The 17,742-nt window shown below is 37.2% G+C and overlaps 1 protein-coding gene across 4 annotated transcripts in view; it reads right to left on the reverse strand.

Moving 5' to 3' along the window:
* Nucleotides 1–451: 451 nt before the first annotated feature.
* OCA2 (OCA2 melanosomal transmembrane protein) overlaps nucleotides 452–17,742 on the reverse strand; it is a 187,896-nt gene continuing 170,605 nt past the window's right edge. For 3 of the 4 annotated variants that reach the window (XM_053971895.1, XM_053971893.1, XM_053971894.1), the window contains one exon: nucleotides 452–1,069. In XM_053971895.1, coding sequence (XP_053827870.1) covers nucleotides 982–1,069 — 88 coding nt within the window. In that variant the 3' untranslated portion in view covers nucleotides 452–981. The remainder of the gene's footprint in view (nucleotides 1,070–17,742) is intronic. The other variant, XM_053971896.1, reaches the window with a different exon arrangement.

A 17,742-nucleotide genomic window follows, 5' to 3' on the forward strand; every position in this document is an offset into this window, starting at 1 on the left:
CCAGGTTGCCAATTTTTCTAACTCAAGATAAAACACCCACCATTAATTCAGGCCAAACCCACCAGGGTTTTGGAAGATTTGGAATTGAGCTCTTGAGTATCTCACAGGACTTAATATTCATAATGACAATTTTGACCTGTTGTGGTAGCCAATTATATTAAAAAATATATGTGGTTCAAAACATTATTACCAGAGATAAGGAAATAAAAGCCACAGTATGAGCTTATTCTTCCAAATAGTGTATTAACCTATTAAAATATTCAGAGTACTCCTTCACAAAAGTGAATTAATGATTAAATGGAAGATGTTTTTATCACTATTTATGTTTGTCCTTTTTTAAGAAGAGTAGCATTAGTTTATTTTAAGGAAAAAAAATAAAGGTAGCCTAACACTGTTTAGGAGCTTTAAAATGACAGACAAAGCCTCTGGGCAATACAATCCAAAATAATAATTCCTTCCACAGCACATTTTCAGGACATGTGTTTATTTTTAATGTAGATAATGATACATCTTTCAAAGTGTACAGATATTCTGCTTAACTTTTAATTATTACAACTTGAATATTAATTACTTTCATACAAATAGCTAAATATATTGACAAAGAAAACTGAAGCCCTAAAAAGAAATTACTGAACATCTGCTATTGTGAATGAGTTTTTCATCTGTGGCTATACTCAGATTGTGTCAATACAAACTTTCAGGCACAGCATATTCCCTTGAGATAGTTCCTTTTTATCTGCACACTAATTGCATTCATAGTGAAATATATGGATTCTTTTAATTTTGATTGTCTAATTCTCCATATTGTTCATAAAACAAAAGGTTAAGAATGACCATATCTAATGTTTATGCCAACAATCATTTTGATTGATACCATATGTTGGGATTTTACACATCTTTTTCCTTTCATATGTGTTCTTAGCATTCTGATATAAACTAAACAAAAGGAAAAGCTTATCTGAGTCTTGAAAGTATAAATTACTATGAGTTCCAACCTACTACAACATGAGCAACAAGAAGATAGCACATCCCGATGGTGCAGGATACAATCATCATGGGGAAACCTAACCTGGAACAACAAAAAAATAAAGCAAATATTAATAAGGATACTATAGTTTGTTCTCTAATCAATTTACAACAAGGATATTTTGAATTATCCTACACATTCCAAGTGAAAAATATGTTCATAGCAATAACAAAAGCAGAGATGTTCTGAGCATATAACTGTACCATATTCAAGTTCACCTTTCTACCTCCAACCTTAGAGACACGAGGTCAAAATTCACATAGCTCCATTGGTTTCAGAACATCTTTTCTAATTTACATTGTCTCAGAATCCTGCATGCTTTGTTGTTTTGGCATTTTTCAGTTTTTTTCCCCTGCACACAACATGGAATTATTCAGGTAAAATAACAATTCTTACAAATTATGCAGCATTAGAAATTACTTTCAAGCATGCACCCTTTCAGATTAGGTGTGTGATCCTGGTATGGCACTTTGTCACACAATATATGGATCAAACCCATGAAATTGCTTCCCTGTTGATCTGAGTCACATACAGCTAGCACTCCTCTTTCATACCTCTCACCATGTCTAACAGACTTGAGTATTAACAGACTGTGGGAATAAACCCCAGGCACTTGTAAAATTGCTAAAACTTTACTGTTCTACCCAAAAAACTATTTATTTTTCACCACAGGAAAAGATTTTCAGATAACACCCAGTTTTAATACCTCTCTTTAGACTGACAAACACAGAGAGTAGAGACAGACTAGTGAAAAGCATGTTGTAGAGTTGGCCAAGTCCTGATGGCTAAATCTGTAGGTCTTTCAGATACGTGAAAAAGAAAGAAGCTTTCTGAAACTCAAAAGCATTTTCGTAGGATACCAAGATTCTGTGAAAAAACACTGCTGTGATCACACTCATTTGTTTTATGTTACTAAAATCACAAGGAGAGCTGAGATGAAAAACGATCATGCCACAAATGATACCCTTATACACTTTTGCCAGATTCAGACAAGAGTTTTCATAAAACTCAGAAAAGCACAGCAATGTTGTCTGAAGTTCATAATTTTATTAATTCTTCTTCTTGAACTAAGACCAACTTACACATGTGGGTATATTAATTCTGCATTTTTGCCTTACTTTGCCCTTAGGAAGTTACCCAAGCCTTTTCCCCTCTGCCATTACTGACAGAGTACTAAGAGATAACTATTTTGTAGGGAACAGGAGGACATTATTCTCTTGGTTGAATGAGCAGCTCCTTCCTTTAGCAAACTACAGCTAGAAGAGACGTCTTGGGGCATTAAATGTGGCCCCACTTCCTCAGGCTGTGAAGCCCTTTCATAAAGTGAAAACTAAACTTCTCAATTGCTCATTGCCATCTGCTTTCTATCTGCAGCTGCGACATTACCCTAAACTCATGAGATCCTCATGAGATGTTTCTTCCATTGCTGTTTCTCTGGAAAGCTGACTGGCAGAGGCATAGATGTGATCAGCAGATCAGGAGTGCCTTTAACAGTCATTGGTTTGAGTTTCTGAGAAAGGAATTCTACCAGCAGTGAAGGTCGCTGCAAACACAAAAATAATCAGCCCTAGCCTATAAAGTTTGTAGAATAACTGGGAAATTAATGAATACAAGCACTCTAAAGAATATGTTGGAATTATTTAGAAAAGAGCAAGTTTGTCTATAATGCCAGCTTCATGGTCACTCAACCCAGTATGGAAGTGTGCTCATCTCACACACCTACAGGAATAGATGCAATCCAAGAGATAAAAAGGAAACCCCGGCAAGACAGAAAATATGCAAAGAGAAGACTGTCAGACTAACGGATGATCTCATTTCTGTGTCCTTGACACCCCTCTGAAGAAGTTGGCCTGGCTTCTTGTGTACAAGAAATGTCCCTGTGTCCATCACCCAATATTGCCTGCAAGATCTGCCTCAGAAGGACAGTTCCCACCATGCCTGGCTCCAGAGGCTTTTTTCTTCATCCCTCTAGGGTTTTGGACCTGGTGAGCTGGCCTCTTCTGCCATTTTGGCATCAGGCATCATTATTGTTCTTCTGGCTCTGAAAGCATTGATGTTAAGCTGCCATTTGGACATGGGGGAGAAAAATGATAGAGAGACGGGCCAGCTGGGTCCAAGAGATGAATGGAGAAACGTAAAAAAAAATACTAGAAAGGGTTAGAGAATTGTCACAGCTTTCAAATATTTCCTGAAAAGTCTGAAATGCATTTGGAGGATTTTTTTGGGAGGTGGAAGGGTTTTTTTTTTCTTATGAACACGCATAAATGTACTGCAGAGAAGTGTTATTTGTTTTCCAGTCCAACTGGTCAGATCCTTGCTTTTGAATTACTTGTTTCTTGAAAGAGCTGAATCGGTCTTCAATCACTCATCTATGATCAAGCTGATTATATTGTAAAACAGAAGAGCTAATGCTTCTCCTGGAGTTATTTTAGGAAAAAAAAAAACAAAAAATAAATAAAATAATTTCCTGGCTAAGCAGCTCTTTTGCAGACCCCTCCCATTCTTCTGTTGGCCAAACTGATGTGTGGCATTGCCTAATCTTGCTTAGATAAAAGTGTCCTGATAGGACAAGAAAAAAGCAAACCCAGCAATGGCTATAGGAATAAAATAGGGTAGCTAAAACCCCCTACCACATCCTTTAGTATATTTAATGAATGCCCCCTATGGCTCTATCTCCATGACAGGCTAGTGAGCTGGAGAATGCTACAGCACTCATAAGAGCAGCAGCTGCTGTTTGACAGAAAACAGATCTCTTGACCTCATACTTGGTAAACAATGAGCTGGCACTGGGAGGATTGGAGACAGAGTAGATCTTAATCTGTATTAATGCTACCTAACAAACCTCCCTGGAGAATGCACAGTTGCTCAGCAATGAATGGCAATATGATGCCTTTGTGATGGCAAAGGCAAATATGAAGACTGGCAAGGGGAAGAAAGGATCCAAAAATATTCAAGGGCTACCTGACCACCGAAAAGAGAACAAAAAGGTTTGTTCAAACTTGGAGGAGGCACATGCAAGAAAATGGATTAATTATACAGTGCCACATGCAGAAATTAGGATCATACCACTGTCACAGTGCCAGTCAAATGTGTAGCTGGAGGCAGAAGCAGCTGGTCTCGGGAGGAACCTCATTGCACATAGTGTGGATGCTTGCATAGGGCAATTGCAAAGCTGTTATTCTCATTGCATGGGCAATTACCCCATAACTTGAGGTCTGAATTTCAGGCTCGCTGGCCTGAGCACTAATGTAATTGGATCAAATTCAATGTGGGATTTGTGTACCAGAGCAAGAACAGATAAACACAGTAAGTATTAGTTACTGCAGAGTTAATAGATTCCTTGAGTATCATTGTGCTATTTACACTAGCCATTGCTCTTCCCCAAGGAACAAAAAGTTCCTGTCCCAGGCCACATATGACACAATGTACAGCTACAAATGTTTTCTTTAGTTATATTAAGTCCAAAAATGCATATTAAACAGTGTAAAAATTACTTCCAGCCACTCTTATTTCCAGCATACCCCTTGGAATCAAAAAGGACCATGTCATTCTTTTGTTCCTCTTCAGGGAAAAAGATCAGTGGAGTTTATCAAAACCTTTTGTGTTCTAAAACTTTAGATTCATAAGAAACACTAACGATCATATTGGCATAAAAGTACATTTTTGTATTCTGCACTGCACTTTCCTTGCTTCTTCCTCTCTGCAGACAGGGATATACAAGAGAGCCTGCATGGTTCAAAAGGTGCATCTTGGCTCTCTGCAGCCAGCTGAGGGAGGCTTTACCACTGCAGAGAGGAAGTATGGTCAGATATAAAAAAGGGAAGGATAGCAGGATTTAGCAGTCATCCCCTTTTTCCCCTCCTCCTCTTCATATAAAAGCCTACATGGAAAACTCCTATCTAAATGAAATCGCCCAGCCTAAATATACACCATAAGCAGATGTTAGCTCAGTGTGAGATAGTGAGAATGTATCAAGTGAGAGCCCCAGGGACCTGTCTTGGACAAAGTTTTACTTATTAATAACTTCAGCGATCCAGTAACGAAAAGCTTGCAAATTGTCCCAGTGTGGGAGAGATGTCAGACTCTGGAGAACAGAATTCAGCATGTTCTTTCTTAGCAAATCAAAATGAGAATTTGAAATGAACAAAATGAAACTCTGTGAAGGTAAGTGTGAAATATGTATTAAAAGTCAACTGTGGGCATAAAACTAGCAAGAGAAGTGAGCCTTTTGCTGGAAATGACCTAGATATTTCTAATTCTGTCTCACTGCAAGATTTCTGGCCCTGTATTTACTTGGAGAAAAGAAAACCACAATATGATTATTCTGGGAATAAATTCAATTTTTAGTAAGTTTCGATGGAAGTGAATATTACAGTTTTCTTAGGTTATTAAGTTTATCCAATATTATTTGCTAAGTAATAACAGTGAAGCCTTTGGGGTCAGAATTGAGTTTTCTTGAACAAACTGGTTTCCTACATTACCTTGCAGCTCTATATTGTGATGCTTGAAGAGCCAGCAGGATCCAGTATGTGAAAGACCTAGGTTCATTGCCCTGTTCTGCTTGATTTGGGACACAAAATACAAGATGTTCTCATGCATGAAAACCTTGCCTACATGCACTACCTTCATTGACAGCTCATAACTTGCACAGCCTGTGCATCCTTGGGGAAATCTGTGGAAGGAGCATATCTCCTAAGAAAGGGGGAACCCTTCAGTGGATTCTCAGTGGAAAAGCAACAGCAGAAATCTCCCAAGACCAAACCGCTGACAGGGAAAGAAGACTGGCAGTAGACAGGGGTAAGAGTTAATAAATATTTAAAGCTAACATCTACTCCTACTTGTATTTGCAATTTAATGCAAAATTTAAATTCAGCTGGTAGAGTTTCATCAGTCTTAAAATTTGGTTTTTTCTCAATTTGTATCAGTTTCATGCTGCAAGTTCTACAGAAGTTATAACCTCAGCTTTTGCAGAAACAGACAGGGCCTGGACAGATGGTGGACACGAACTGAACATGAACCATGAACTTGTCTTTGCAACAAGGAAGGCTAATGGTATCTTGGGATGCATTAAGAAAATATTACCAGCAGGTTAAGAGAGGTGATCCTTTCCCTCTATTCAGCACTGCTGAGGCTACACCTGGAGTCCTGGATCCAGTTTTGGCCTTCCCAGTACCAGAGACATGGACATAATGGAGAGAGTCCAGTAAAGGGCTACAGTGATTACAGGACTGGAAGAGCAGTAACACAAGGAAAGACCTGAGAGCTGGGGTTGTGCAGCCTGGAGAAGAGAAGGCTCAGAGGGGAACTCATCAATGTGCATAAGTTCTTGAAGGGATTGTGTAAAGAACACAGCACCAGACCTTCCTCAGTGATGCCCAGGGAAAGGACCAGAGACAGTACAAAATGAAATACAGGAGGTTCTGTCTGAACATCAGGAAACATTTTTTTTTACTGTGTTGGTGACCAAGCACTGACAGGTTGCCCAGGGAGATTGTGGAGTCTCCATCTTTGGAGGTATTCAAAAGTCATATGGATATGGGCCGGGGAAACAGGCTCTAGATGGTCCTGCTTGAGAGAGACCTCCAGAGGTCCCTTCCAACCTCAACCACTCCGCGATTCTCAGACTTTTATTCATTCCTCTGTTATTCAATACAGGATAAGTAGGCATCATCTGCACACCTGAAGATTGACATCTCATCAGAAAATATTTAATGAAGAACAGAAGACAGATAATTCTTCTCAATATTGGACAGACTCTCACTGTATGCAGTTTTGCTCTGGAATTTTGATAAATACAAACTCATTCTTAAAAGAAAATCTAAAAGTCTCTTAAAGCAGCCTCAAAAAAGAGACCCAGGTGTGGGCATGCTTAGGACATATGTAAGGTTAGTTCTCAACAAAAGGAAAGTCACACATTTTAATGAAATGTCATAATTCAATTTGCAAAGTAAGTAATTTTCTCTTCAACAAAAGGATATAACCACAATATTCATCCTATTTCTTCTTTCCCTTTCTATCAACTACCTTCTGAGTGCCCTATCATTTCAGTTGTATTAACCTTTCCATCATTGCTAGTCTTTGACATACCGATCCAGCTTATCTGAAAGTATGGACTTTCCTACCAGCTTAAAGAAAACATATTCAAAATGTTTATCATATACTCATGACCCCTTCAAATCTAGACACCTGTTGTAGCTCAGAAAACAGGTGGCTAGAACAGCAACTGATCATTAATTTAACATTAAATTACTGTGAATTTCATATAGTCTGGAATTGCATAAAAATTATAGTGTAGTTACCTACTAGTTACCATACATAGGAGTTTCTGTGAAATTTAAAACACAGAACAAAACCTATAATTCTATATTCATCTGCTTGCTAAAGTTTTAACAATTTCACATTATATTCTGTCTGTTTAAATCTGTGCCAAGAGTTTCCATAAAATTACTGCCTGGAGTAAACTTAAGATAGGGAAAACCAGCAAGAAAATAGAAAAGTGTTATGGTTTGCCTCCTACCATCTAGAATATTCTCCTAGAGGTGTTCGGCTGTAACCTCGACATAGTTATATGCAGAACAAGCAATGGGCCTTTCCTTGGCCTTCCAAAATTCTGATTACCGAAAGAAAAATTTCAGACTTTAATTCTGAGAGAACAGCTGGTCTTCCAGCTCCACCTGAGAGTTTCAAATAACTGTTAATACAATATTTGTTGCAGTCTCTTTCTAGGTCTCTGTGGTGCAACTGAGATTAAATACAGGACTGTCAGAATAAGTGACTCTGATTATTATCCAAAACCTATTCATATATGGTAAGTTAGTAGCCAGTAAGAAAATTCATGGAAAAAAATTGGAAAACACATCACTTCTAGTAAAAACAGATACTGTAATTGATAATTTAAAAACCAGCAAGACAATTGTTAGATGACAAGAATATCTCACCTTTCTTTTAAAAATAAATATACTATTCCAATAGAAAAATGTGAAATCCTGCAGACAGCCAGGGAAGAACACAATTTCAAGTACAGAAACAGACCTGAACACACAGAACTAGTGGCAATATTTTTCTTGGAAAGACCAGTATAATACAGATAAATTTGTCTGTGTGGATCCACCTAGATTCACAAAATGCACTTTAGTCAAAAAACCCCACTCAATGCTACAGGTTTGGGAAAGAGTAGCTGGAAATCTACCCCGTGGAAAAGGACCTTGGGGTGCTGGTCAACAGCCACTGAACATGAGCCAAATTGTGCCCAGGTGACCAAGAAGGCTAACGGCACCTTGGCCTGTGTCAGAAATAGTGTGGCCAGCAGGATCAGGACAATGATTATGCCCCTGTGCTGGTGAGGCCACACCTCGAGTGCTGTGTTCAGTTTAGGCCCCTCACTTTCACAAGAAAGATATTGGGGTGCTGGATTTTGTCCAGAGAAACAGAACTGGTGAAGGGGCTGGAGCACAAGTCCTGTGAGGAGCATCTGGGGAAGCTGGGGTTGTGTAGCTTGGAGGAGACTCAGGGGTGACCTTACTGCTTAACTACTACTGGAAGGAGGTTGTAGCAAGGTGTCAGTTGGTCTCTTCTGGATAACCAGTGATAGGGCAAGAGGAAACAGCCTCAAGTTTTGCCAGGGAAGGTTTAGGTTGGATGTTCAGAACAATTTCTTCACTGAAAGGGTGGTTAGGCATTGGAACAGGCTGCTCAGGGAAGTGTGGAGTTGCCATCCCTGAAGGTGGACTCTGCAGTATTAGGGTAATGGTTGGACCTGCAAATGTTCTTTTACAAGCTAAAGGATTCTAAGTTTCTATGAATATCTGGGGAACATCTTCTCTATAGACAGACTAGTTCATACCCTACTAAAGAAGTGTGACATGCCATGATAAAGTGCAGCATAAAAATTCAAGATGATCTGTTAGTGCTTTTTGTGACTTCATGTCACCCTTGGATCTATCATCACACATTAGCAATATATATGCTCTCCACGTCTTTTAGGCAGATCCCAAAACAAATGTTATTCTCAATTTGTGGCTTCTGGTTCTGTTATGAAACTTTCATGCCATTCTAAAGTTTAGGAAATGCAAATATATGTAATTGGTTCAGCTTCTTGGGAAAGCCATCCTTATTCCTCTCCCACACATCTGTGTAATGAGGTGTGGTTGTGAGTCTGAGCTTAAGAAGATTAAAATCATCATGGCCAACTAAAAGAGAAAATCAATGAAGTACATCTTGTCTGACAGCACTTGTTCTCATTAATTGTTTGAATGGTTTTGATACAAATATTCTACTAATGAGATAGATTTATACAAAACTAGTGAGGTTTACTGTGCAAAAATGAATGCATTAGGACTGTGGAAATTGGTTTTGCAATATTTGCAGTTACAGTTTCTGTATTTTATGAAACATTTAACATATTGTAAACTCACTTCTGACAATTATATGCTTTTCTGCCTTGCAAAAAGCAAATTCGAGGCTTAAGGATATTTTTCTTAAAATACCTTTTTGTAGCTCAAATCTCCCTGCTATAGAAATGCCACATAAAATACAACGTTTTGCATGTTTTTGAAACAAACTGTATCTCCCCATTTTTTAGACTACCATGTATTTGTATATGGCTTAAACAAATCAAAGATAATGGAGATGGCAAAAATTTACTGTGATTTGTTTTAGTTCCAAAATGTTTCAAATTAAATAACCTTTACTAACTCTTTATTATCTTGCTTTTTCTTAGCAAGGATTCAGGAGAGGAAGTTGCTTGAATGTTATTTCCATTAGTGTCCTTAATTCCAACCCTCATAAATGGTATCTTGGGGCACTTTTCTTAGGTTTTATTTTCTTCCAAATGGACTCTTTTATTTTGGTTAAAGAACAAGATAAAAGGAAATTACATTTTATGGTAGAGAGTAATCAGCCCATTCTTTAATAATTTCATCAGAGTACACTCAACTATTTTTAAAACCCTAGACTTTGCTAAAAAGCCAGATTTTGCATAAAAAGGAGTATGTTCCACCCTGTTCCCCTCTTTTTCTCTCCACTTTGAGATTCCCATTCTAGTGCCACACAATGTAATGATAGAGAACTTGTGTACAGAAGTTCACCAGGACAAAGGAGCAATGTAATTGCATTTTGAATTAAGAAGTAGAAAGATGTTTCCTGTGCACTAATGATTATTTTTCATTATGAATTCAGCAGATGCCTCCCAGTAAAAGGCTGTTAATGATGTAAGGCCAGTAAACTTTCCACCACAAACCCTATGCTACAGGGTGCACAGCCTAAGAGAACAGCAGAGAGTGGAGATTTTCATTCCAGCAGGGTGCACTTGGAGGTTTCCCTCCCACCCACCATGAAATGTTAACCAAAGGCAAATGAGGGGGCAGATGGAGCCTCACAAGCCCTCACTGCCATCATGGTGCACTGCAGTGTACAGGCCATTCTGCCCCAGAGAAGCCACAGATCTGAGCTCTTACCTGCTCTTTACAAGGAAAACTTTTATAAACAGGTCAAATTTTAAGTGCACTAGCAAACTAAGGTTAAATTAAATGAATCCTATTCTAAGCGCATCCATTCCACAGCATGTTAAAGTTATAAAAAGCATTAGAAAAATAAATAATATATAAATATACCCTTTGGATTGTCACAGATATATATACCAACATTTTTAATGAGATGAAAGAAAATCATAGAATCATAGAATGGTCTGGGTTGGAAAGGACTTTAAAAATCATCTAGTTCCAACCACTCTGCAGTGGGTAGAGATAACATCTCACTAGATCAGGTTCCTCTGAGCTCCCTCCAGCCCAGCTTTAAACACTTTCAGGGATGGGGTATCCACATCCTCTCTGGGCAATCTGTTCCAGTGTCTCACCATCTTCACAATAAAGATGTTTCTAATATCTAATCTAAGCCTGCTTTCTGTTTGGAGCATTTATGATCTTGTAAATAGTCTCTCTCTGTCTTTCTCATAGGCTCCCTTCAGGTACTGAAAGACCACAACAAGGTCACCCCATAGAGACCTAACAGATGGAGAAGATGGAAAAAGTATAGTGTGGGAAGGCAAATAAGTACCACCACCAGGATGATTAAACATGGACTTAGCTACATGAGCAGTTCACAGATGTGGTAATCAATCAATCAGAAGCATCACTGTCCAATTGTTACAGATGGCCAACTTAGGCCTTAAGGCACATCCAATTGACAGGGCAGAGCTTGAGAAAGTCCGGTTCTCAATTCCTAAAAATGTACTACATTTTCAGAAATTTATTTGAGAAAGACACATTAGTCCTGGTGTTGTCATCTAACCCACACCATCATGAGTATTACTCAGTCCTGTGTTGGGAATAGAAATCAGAGTGTCTGAAATGAGGGAAAACCAGAAATAAAAGCACTGGATTTTTTTTTTTTAATTATGAAGATAATTAACTATATTTATATTTTCAACAAGTGGGTGAAAACTAAGATGCTTGCTACACTAATTTCTGCCTCCCTCTTCCCACCTGCAACTCTGCAGTGGAAGGGAAGGATCGCTACTCCTGGAATGCAAGCATGCAAATGGGTCTGCACTTAACTGATAACAGAACACAGGAGGGTAATAGAAGTGCACTAACAAGTGAGTTATGTAGGAGGTGGCCTGGGTCAGCGATTTACACCCAGGCTACACCCAGGTACCCCAGTCTTCATCATTTTTCTGTTTTAGTGTTTTGAACAGCTTGGACCGTCAAACAATTGGTTTAAGTGTAATCAAGTGATTCTGAACTGTTCCTAAGCCCCACCAGAGAAACACAAAATCGATTTTCTAACATATCAAGATTATTATTTTAGATATGTTTAAGATATTTTCCATGTTAGTTTATATCTCTAAATTTGGCCTTTCCAGCTAAGGTTAACAGAGTTTTGAATTTTCTGTCTTAGAAAGAGAAGGTATAGTAGCACATGTTAATGCATTTTCACCGTAGCATTATGAAAAAAAAAGTCTGAAACAAGCTAGGTATTAATATCCTTACAGTGCCAGAGATGGAATATGAGTATTTATTGAGTAGAATATTTAGGGTTTTTTTTTCCTTTTGCCTTTAGAAAATATATTATTTAAATAGTTTCTGTAATACTCGAAAAATAATTTATCTATATGATGACATTTAGTTTTGAATCTCTAATAGTTTTTTTGCTTTAATATAAGCAAGCAGTAAAGAAAATAACAAATGACTTAATAACAAACACAGAAAATAAAAAAACCCAACATAAATACTTTTAAAATTGTTTAGTAATATTTAGTAATATATGTCAAACAGTACCACAAAGGAGAAAAAAACAAACACAGAAATCCTCCAGCCCAGCAGTCTTTTATAAAATTTCTTAGGAATAATCCTTTCCTTTTTCTTTACTGGACTTTTTAAAGATGTGAAATAAAACTGCTACCTCACAAGGAAAACAAACAAAAAACCAAACAAAGAAAACCACAAACAAACAAAACTCCCCAACAACCCACACAAACAGCTGCAAAGAAAGCTCCCCAAACCAATAAAATTTTATTTATTTTTCAGGAGTGAGTTTTGTACCTCCTCCCATAAAAGCAGTTCTTAGTCACTATCAATTTAAAACCACACTCATTACCTAACCACTGTTGTTTTAGCTTATTGAGCTGTTATTTTTCTGTTTAAAACTTTAGAGTAGCCCTATTATAAGTAACCTTCATTGCAGTTGAAAAACTGAAAATAATGATCAGGAAGTTAGAATTCAAGTGTTTTACTAGTGTTGTTTATATTAATGCAGTACCCAAGTGTAAATATAATGAGGAAGATAATTTTTAAGTTATCAAAATCCACTGCTAAGTTCAAGCAGCAAAAAAGAAGGAATACAGTAAATATTACCACAACTTTTGTGAGAACAATAGTGTCTAGTTTACACCAGAAAATAAAACTCTATTTCCTATTCCATAAAACGCACTACTTCCTTCAAGCTGCTCAAAATTTAAATGTATTATAATGAAAACAATGTAAACGGTAAATCCTCCCTTCTTCTGATTGTGCTGGGAGACACCAGGATAGTCTGTTTAACACATTATCTAGTAAGAGGGAAAATCACGTTGCTAGTTCTATTAAAAATATCAAGTTATTTGAGACAATTAAATGCCCTGGAAAATTATATTATGATGTGACTCCAAATATCTGTATGATGATTTGGCAGGCAAACAAAAAGTATTGGATAAAGCAAACTCTAGCTGCAGAAAATATATTTTCTCATAAGAAGGCTTATTAATCAAATGTAAATACAAATGTATATAAGTTTCATACTGATGGTGTTCCCTAAGTTTCCCAGATTTCATATCTCTTTCTGCCATCTAAGTTATCTTTTTGTATGGATCTCTTACAAATTGTTTTGCAAAACAGTGTTTGGAGATATAGAATTTCTCCAAGCAAGTATTCTCCAGCCAGCACTGAATAATTCTGGTAATTGCAAAAATACCCTATTTAATTAGAAAATTGTTTTCTAATTTCAACAATGTTTGAATAACACTCTTGTTCAGCAACTATAGTGACTATCTAATCAAATTGAGCATGTTGTAATTAACTAAAATTTTGGCATTTGATGAATCTGAATGAAGCTGAAAAAAATAGGAATTTTTTGGAAAACAAAACCAATTTATATCAGAACATAAGACATTACACATGTGAGAATTTAAATATGTGTTGCTCAATACAGAAAACTGTGTGTGAACTTTGTATCATCTCCTAGGTGGCATGGAAATAGAAACTGAGTTAAGGCAGTTTGGCTTTTTTTCTCTCCAAGTCAAATTACAAAAAGCATGTAAATGAACAAGTACTTCACTAATTCTTCTCTTCTTATCATCACCTCTGCTTGCTTGGACTTGTTCCATTCTCAAGCTCCTTTTCCTCTCTGCTCCCACCAACTGATTTATCCACAGCTTTGGACACACCGTTTGTTGCAACAGGACTATGTTGTCCCATTTCTTTACAAGCTCAAACCCTGTTCCTGGGCACATGACTCATACTCTAAAATGAATGACTTTCCAAGAGCTGTTTCTCTCCAACAACTACAATGAGAGCCAAGTATGGAAATAAAGATATCAACACTGTAGAATGAAAAAGTGAGGTGAGATGAATCTTGCCTTTACTGACAAGCAGCTCCATCAACACTAGAAAATAATGAAGCCTTATTTCCTATCTATTTGTGTCTTAAGTCTGATTGACTTTCTGTCTAAGTAGAATCCTTTGTTCTGTAACTTATAATGATGCTCACCTACATGGATTTTTCCAATGTGTAAAGAAGTGTGTTCTCAGACTGTTCTTTCCCTCAGTGAGAATATTAATAGGGTTTCTTTCCTCTTCCCAGCCACCAACTTTGATGACATTTCAGGGATTTTGATTATACTTGAGAAATCAAGCCCCCTATCTCCACCATTCTCTCCCCTGCCAAAAGTGCTTGAAGTTGATAAGCACATTCAGAAGTTATTAAGTGCAAAACAGTGACACATTCACAGCAATATGATTGTACAGGAAAGCAGAGGAAAAGTTAGGCTTTGGTGGAAAGAAAGGAACAAAAAACTTTTCAAAGGCATTATTTTTTTTTTTTCTGAAACATACTTTTTACAAGGAGATAACTTTATATGAATCAAGAAGGATTAGAGCAAGGGATCTAGCTTTGCATGTGCTTCCATTATATAATTCTAGTCTCCAATTTAATCAGAGTTCTAATAGGCGTGGGAAGGTAACAGAGAAGAGAAAGGAATATGAAGTTAAAGTTTGGCTTATATTTTGAAATTTCATGTAATTCCTAAGGAATTGTTAAGTTATATAGGAAAGTTAAAATTCAGTTATTAAAAAAAGAAAACATTACTATCACAATTTAATTTTAAATTGCAATATGATTTAATTAGTGTGTTCCTGTTAATACCGCCACAGCATATACTTCCGACTTTAATAGGAAGTAGAAACGTGAAGCTCCATTTACTGAAATATTTTTAAAAGCTGTATGACTTAATGAATAATGTCTAACAAAGTTCAAAGGCTTCAAGATTTTAATCAGTTTACAACTCAGATGTATACCTATGAAACATGAAAACATTACTGAAGTAGGGAATAATATATAATTTTGGCTCAAAGCGATAATACTTCTACATGCAATTTTTATTCTGAATAATTACATATTCTAAATACTGTTCAGAAATCTCACAAAGCAAAAAAATTAATATTCCATCAGTGTACCTTAAACCTGAAAACTCCATTCTTATGATGAAGAATAATATCTGCCAAAATATAAAGAACAAGTGAACTATTTGCATATATTTGTTGAAATTATTAAGGACTAAAAGTATATTTGAAGACTTTTTGTAAATGCAACTACATTATTAAGTTTGTACCAAATATACCATGCCCTGGTAGTTACAATAGAAATAAACAACTTGCATGAATGTCTCTGAAGTAATTTATTTAATGATAAGCTTCAGCACATATTTAGTGTTTCAAATTCTTCTGTGCATTGACATACTAATTGCTAGCACTTCACAATATACACCGATTAAATATACTTTGTGTCAGAAGAATATACTCAGATTTGTAGTACAATATTGAAAATATGGGATAATCTTAGTAACCATTTAACTGAGGAGATATTTATTCTGCAGTTTGAATAGAACAATGAGACACCACCGAAGGCCATGTAAACATGAGAAGTGATTGAAGACTTAATCAACAGCTTTTTGAATGTCAGTATACCAGATATAAAGCTTCTTTTCCTTGGTATGCATGTACATGCATTTCTAGCAGAGAAAGGAAATTAGTTCATGCAGTAAGTCAAAAATCTCTGTGGGGCCAATGAGAAAGATATACATTACCTTCTGCCTATTTCTCCTTGTAAAGAGCATAAATCTTGTGCAATATTCACAGCATCTGGTGGCATCAGCTCCACAATCTAATGCAGACCATGCAGTTTTCCTCTGTTAGTGTATATATATCAAAAAATAGGTTTTTTCTTCCACAAGCTATAAGGTAAACTACTACCACCAAGAAGAGACTTCATTTCAAGCCTCAGCTTGGCCCCCTTTTCTTTTCTTCTGCTAGTGACAGAAATTTTAAAAATACTTGATAATAATAGAACATTTCATTTTATTGCCAATAAAATCACTTTCACTGGAGTTCCCTCCACTGACCTCTTAAGTGAAACTAGAAGCAATGTTCCTTTCTCTTCCTCCCGGCAAGTCACTGGTTTTGACATGTCTACCTGTACTATTCTTGGCCTTGGAGGCCTCTTTCTCTTCCAGCTCTCCACTGATCTCTCTTCACATCTATGTCACTGGATCCTCTTGCCAAAGAGATGCTGTTCTTCACCCTCCTCTCCCACTTCCCTTGCTTCTCACTCCAGATAATTTCACCACAGACAACATGCAATTCAGCAAAGTCTCCTGTGCTGACAATTCACTGATCTTGTCCCCTCCAATTAATCTAACGTCACTCTCTTCAAATCAAAGTTCAGTCCACTCCTTGGCCAGGTCTTCACTGATGCCTAACTATCACTTTACATGCCAGCCAGATCCATTCTCTTTTTTTTTTACCCCTGCAAATCTTTCCATTTATTTCCTTTTCTCATAGCACTATCACTGTACTCCTTATCCTTGCATATAATTTTAGTCCATTTGGATTCACATCTCAAGTTACTTCTAAAGCTCTTACAGATTAGCCCTGCTTAATTGTTCTTTCCTGACTATTCACATAACTAAAATACTAACTTATGGCTTTCCTACCCCAGCTTCTCAATGTCGTTTCCTTTGACTTCAAGAAATACAAAGGATTATTCTCCAGCTCCAAAAGTTTGGTCATTGCAGGATTCTCTTTGAATCCCTTCACCAGTTCCCTTCTTACAAAGGCCCAAATATTGTCATCTTACATAGACTAGTTCACTAGTTCACTGTTCATCAAAGGTGCAATGTTTCCAGCTGCATGCTGGTGTTAGCCCTCATTACCATGTTATATTTCAAGTTAGTAGCTTACTCCCAAAAAGCTTCCTAGCACTGATAGGGATGTCCCGAACTGCCTGTAAAGTCACCTTATCAGTATTCTTCCACTTTCTTTTGCCCTGGCACATCTGACAGTATTAGACATCTTTGCAGTTCAGTATTACACTTCTCTGTGTTTCTCTCTCAGCTGGACTGGCTAGCATCACCAAACTTGGCGCGTCCAAAACTGAGGCACTCTGAACTGGCAGCAATCTGCACAGCTATCAGAAAGAGATAAGTACATATACACACATGAACACTGAGGTCCCTATCTGTCTTCAGATCAACTCATATTTTTTCCCCTAAAGTCAGTAAGTAATCTAATAAAAGAATTTACTTCTTTCTGCAAACCTTCTGCTTGCTTTGTCCTTAAAACATCTTGTTGGGATCTGTGATATTTAAATACTCCTGAGATTGTAGAAAGTCTCTGTCTTTCAGCCCTGCTGCCAAAGGAGGAGTCGTAATTCATCTGTGCTGGTTTCAAGGTTGTTTATTTCTTCTTATCTAAAATATTTTCTCTCTGACCTGCAGCAGGTCTGTCTCGCAGGACAGCGTGCGGGGCTCTGCCCCTCAGTGGGATGTTACAGACATTCTATACTAGAAACTACGTGTGCTATATTTACAATAACGTGCCAATATCTATCACCCATGTTGAACAGTGTGTCCCCAGCCTAAACCAATAGAAAAATGCCAACACCACAGTGAAACATGGAGGGCATGA

The sequence above is a fragment of the Vidua macroura genome, chromosome 2 (genome assembly GCF_024509145.1).
Source record: "Vidua macroura isolate BioBank_ID:100142 chromosome 2, ASM2450914v1, whole genome shotgun sequence".
NCBI lineage: Eukaryota > Metazoa > Chordata > Aves > Passeriformes > Viduidae > Vidua > Vidua macroura.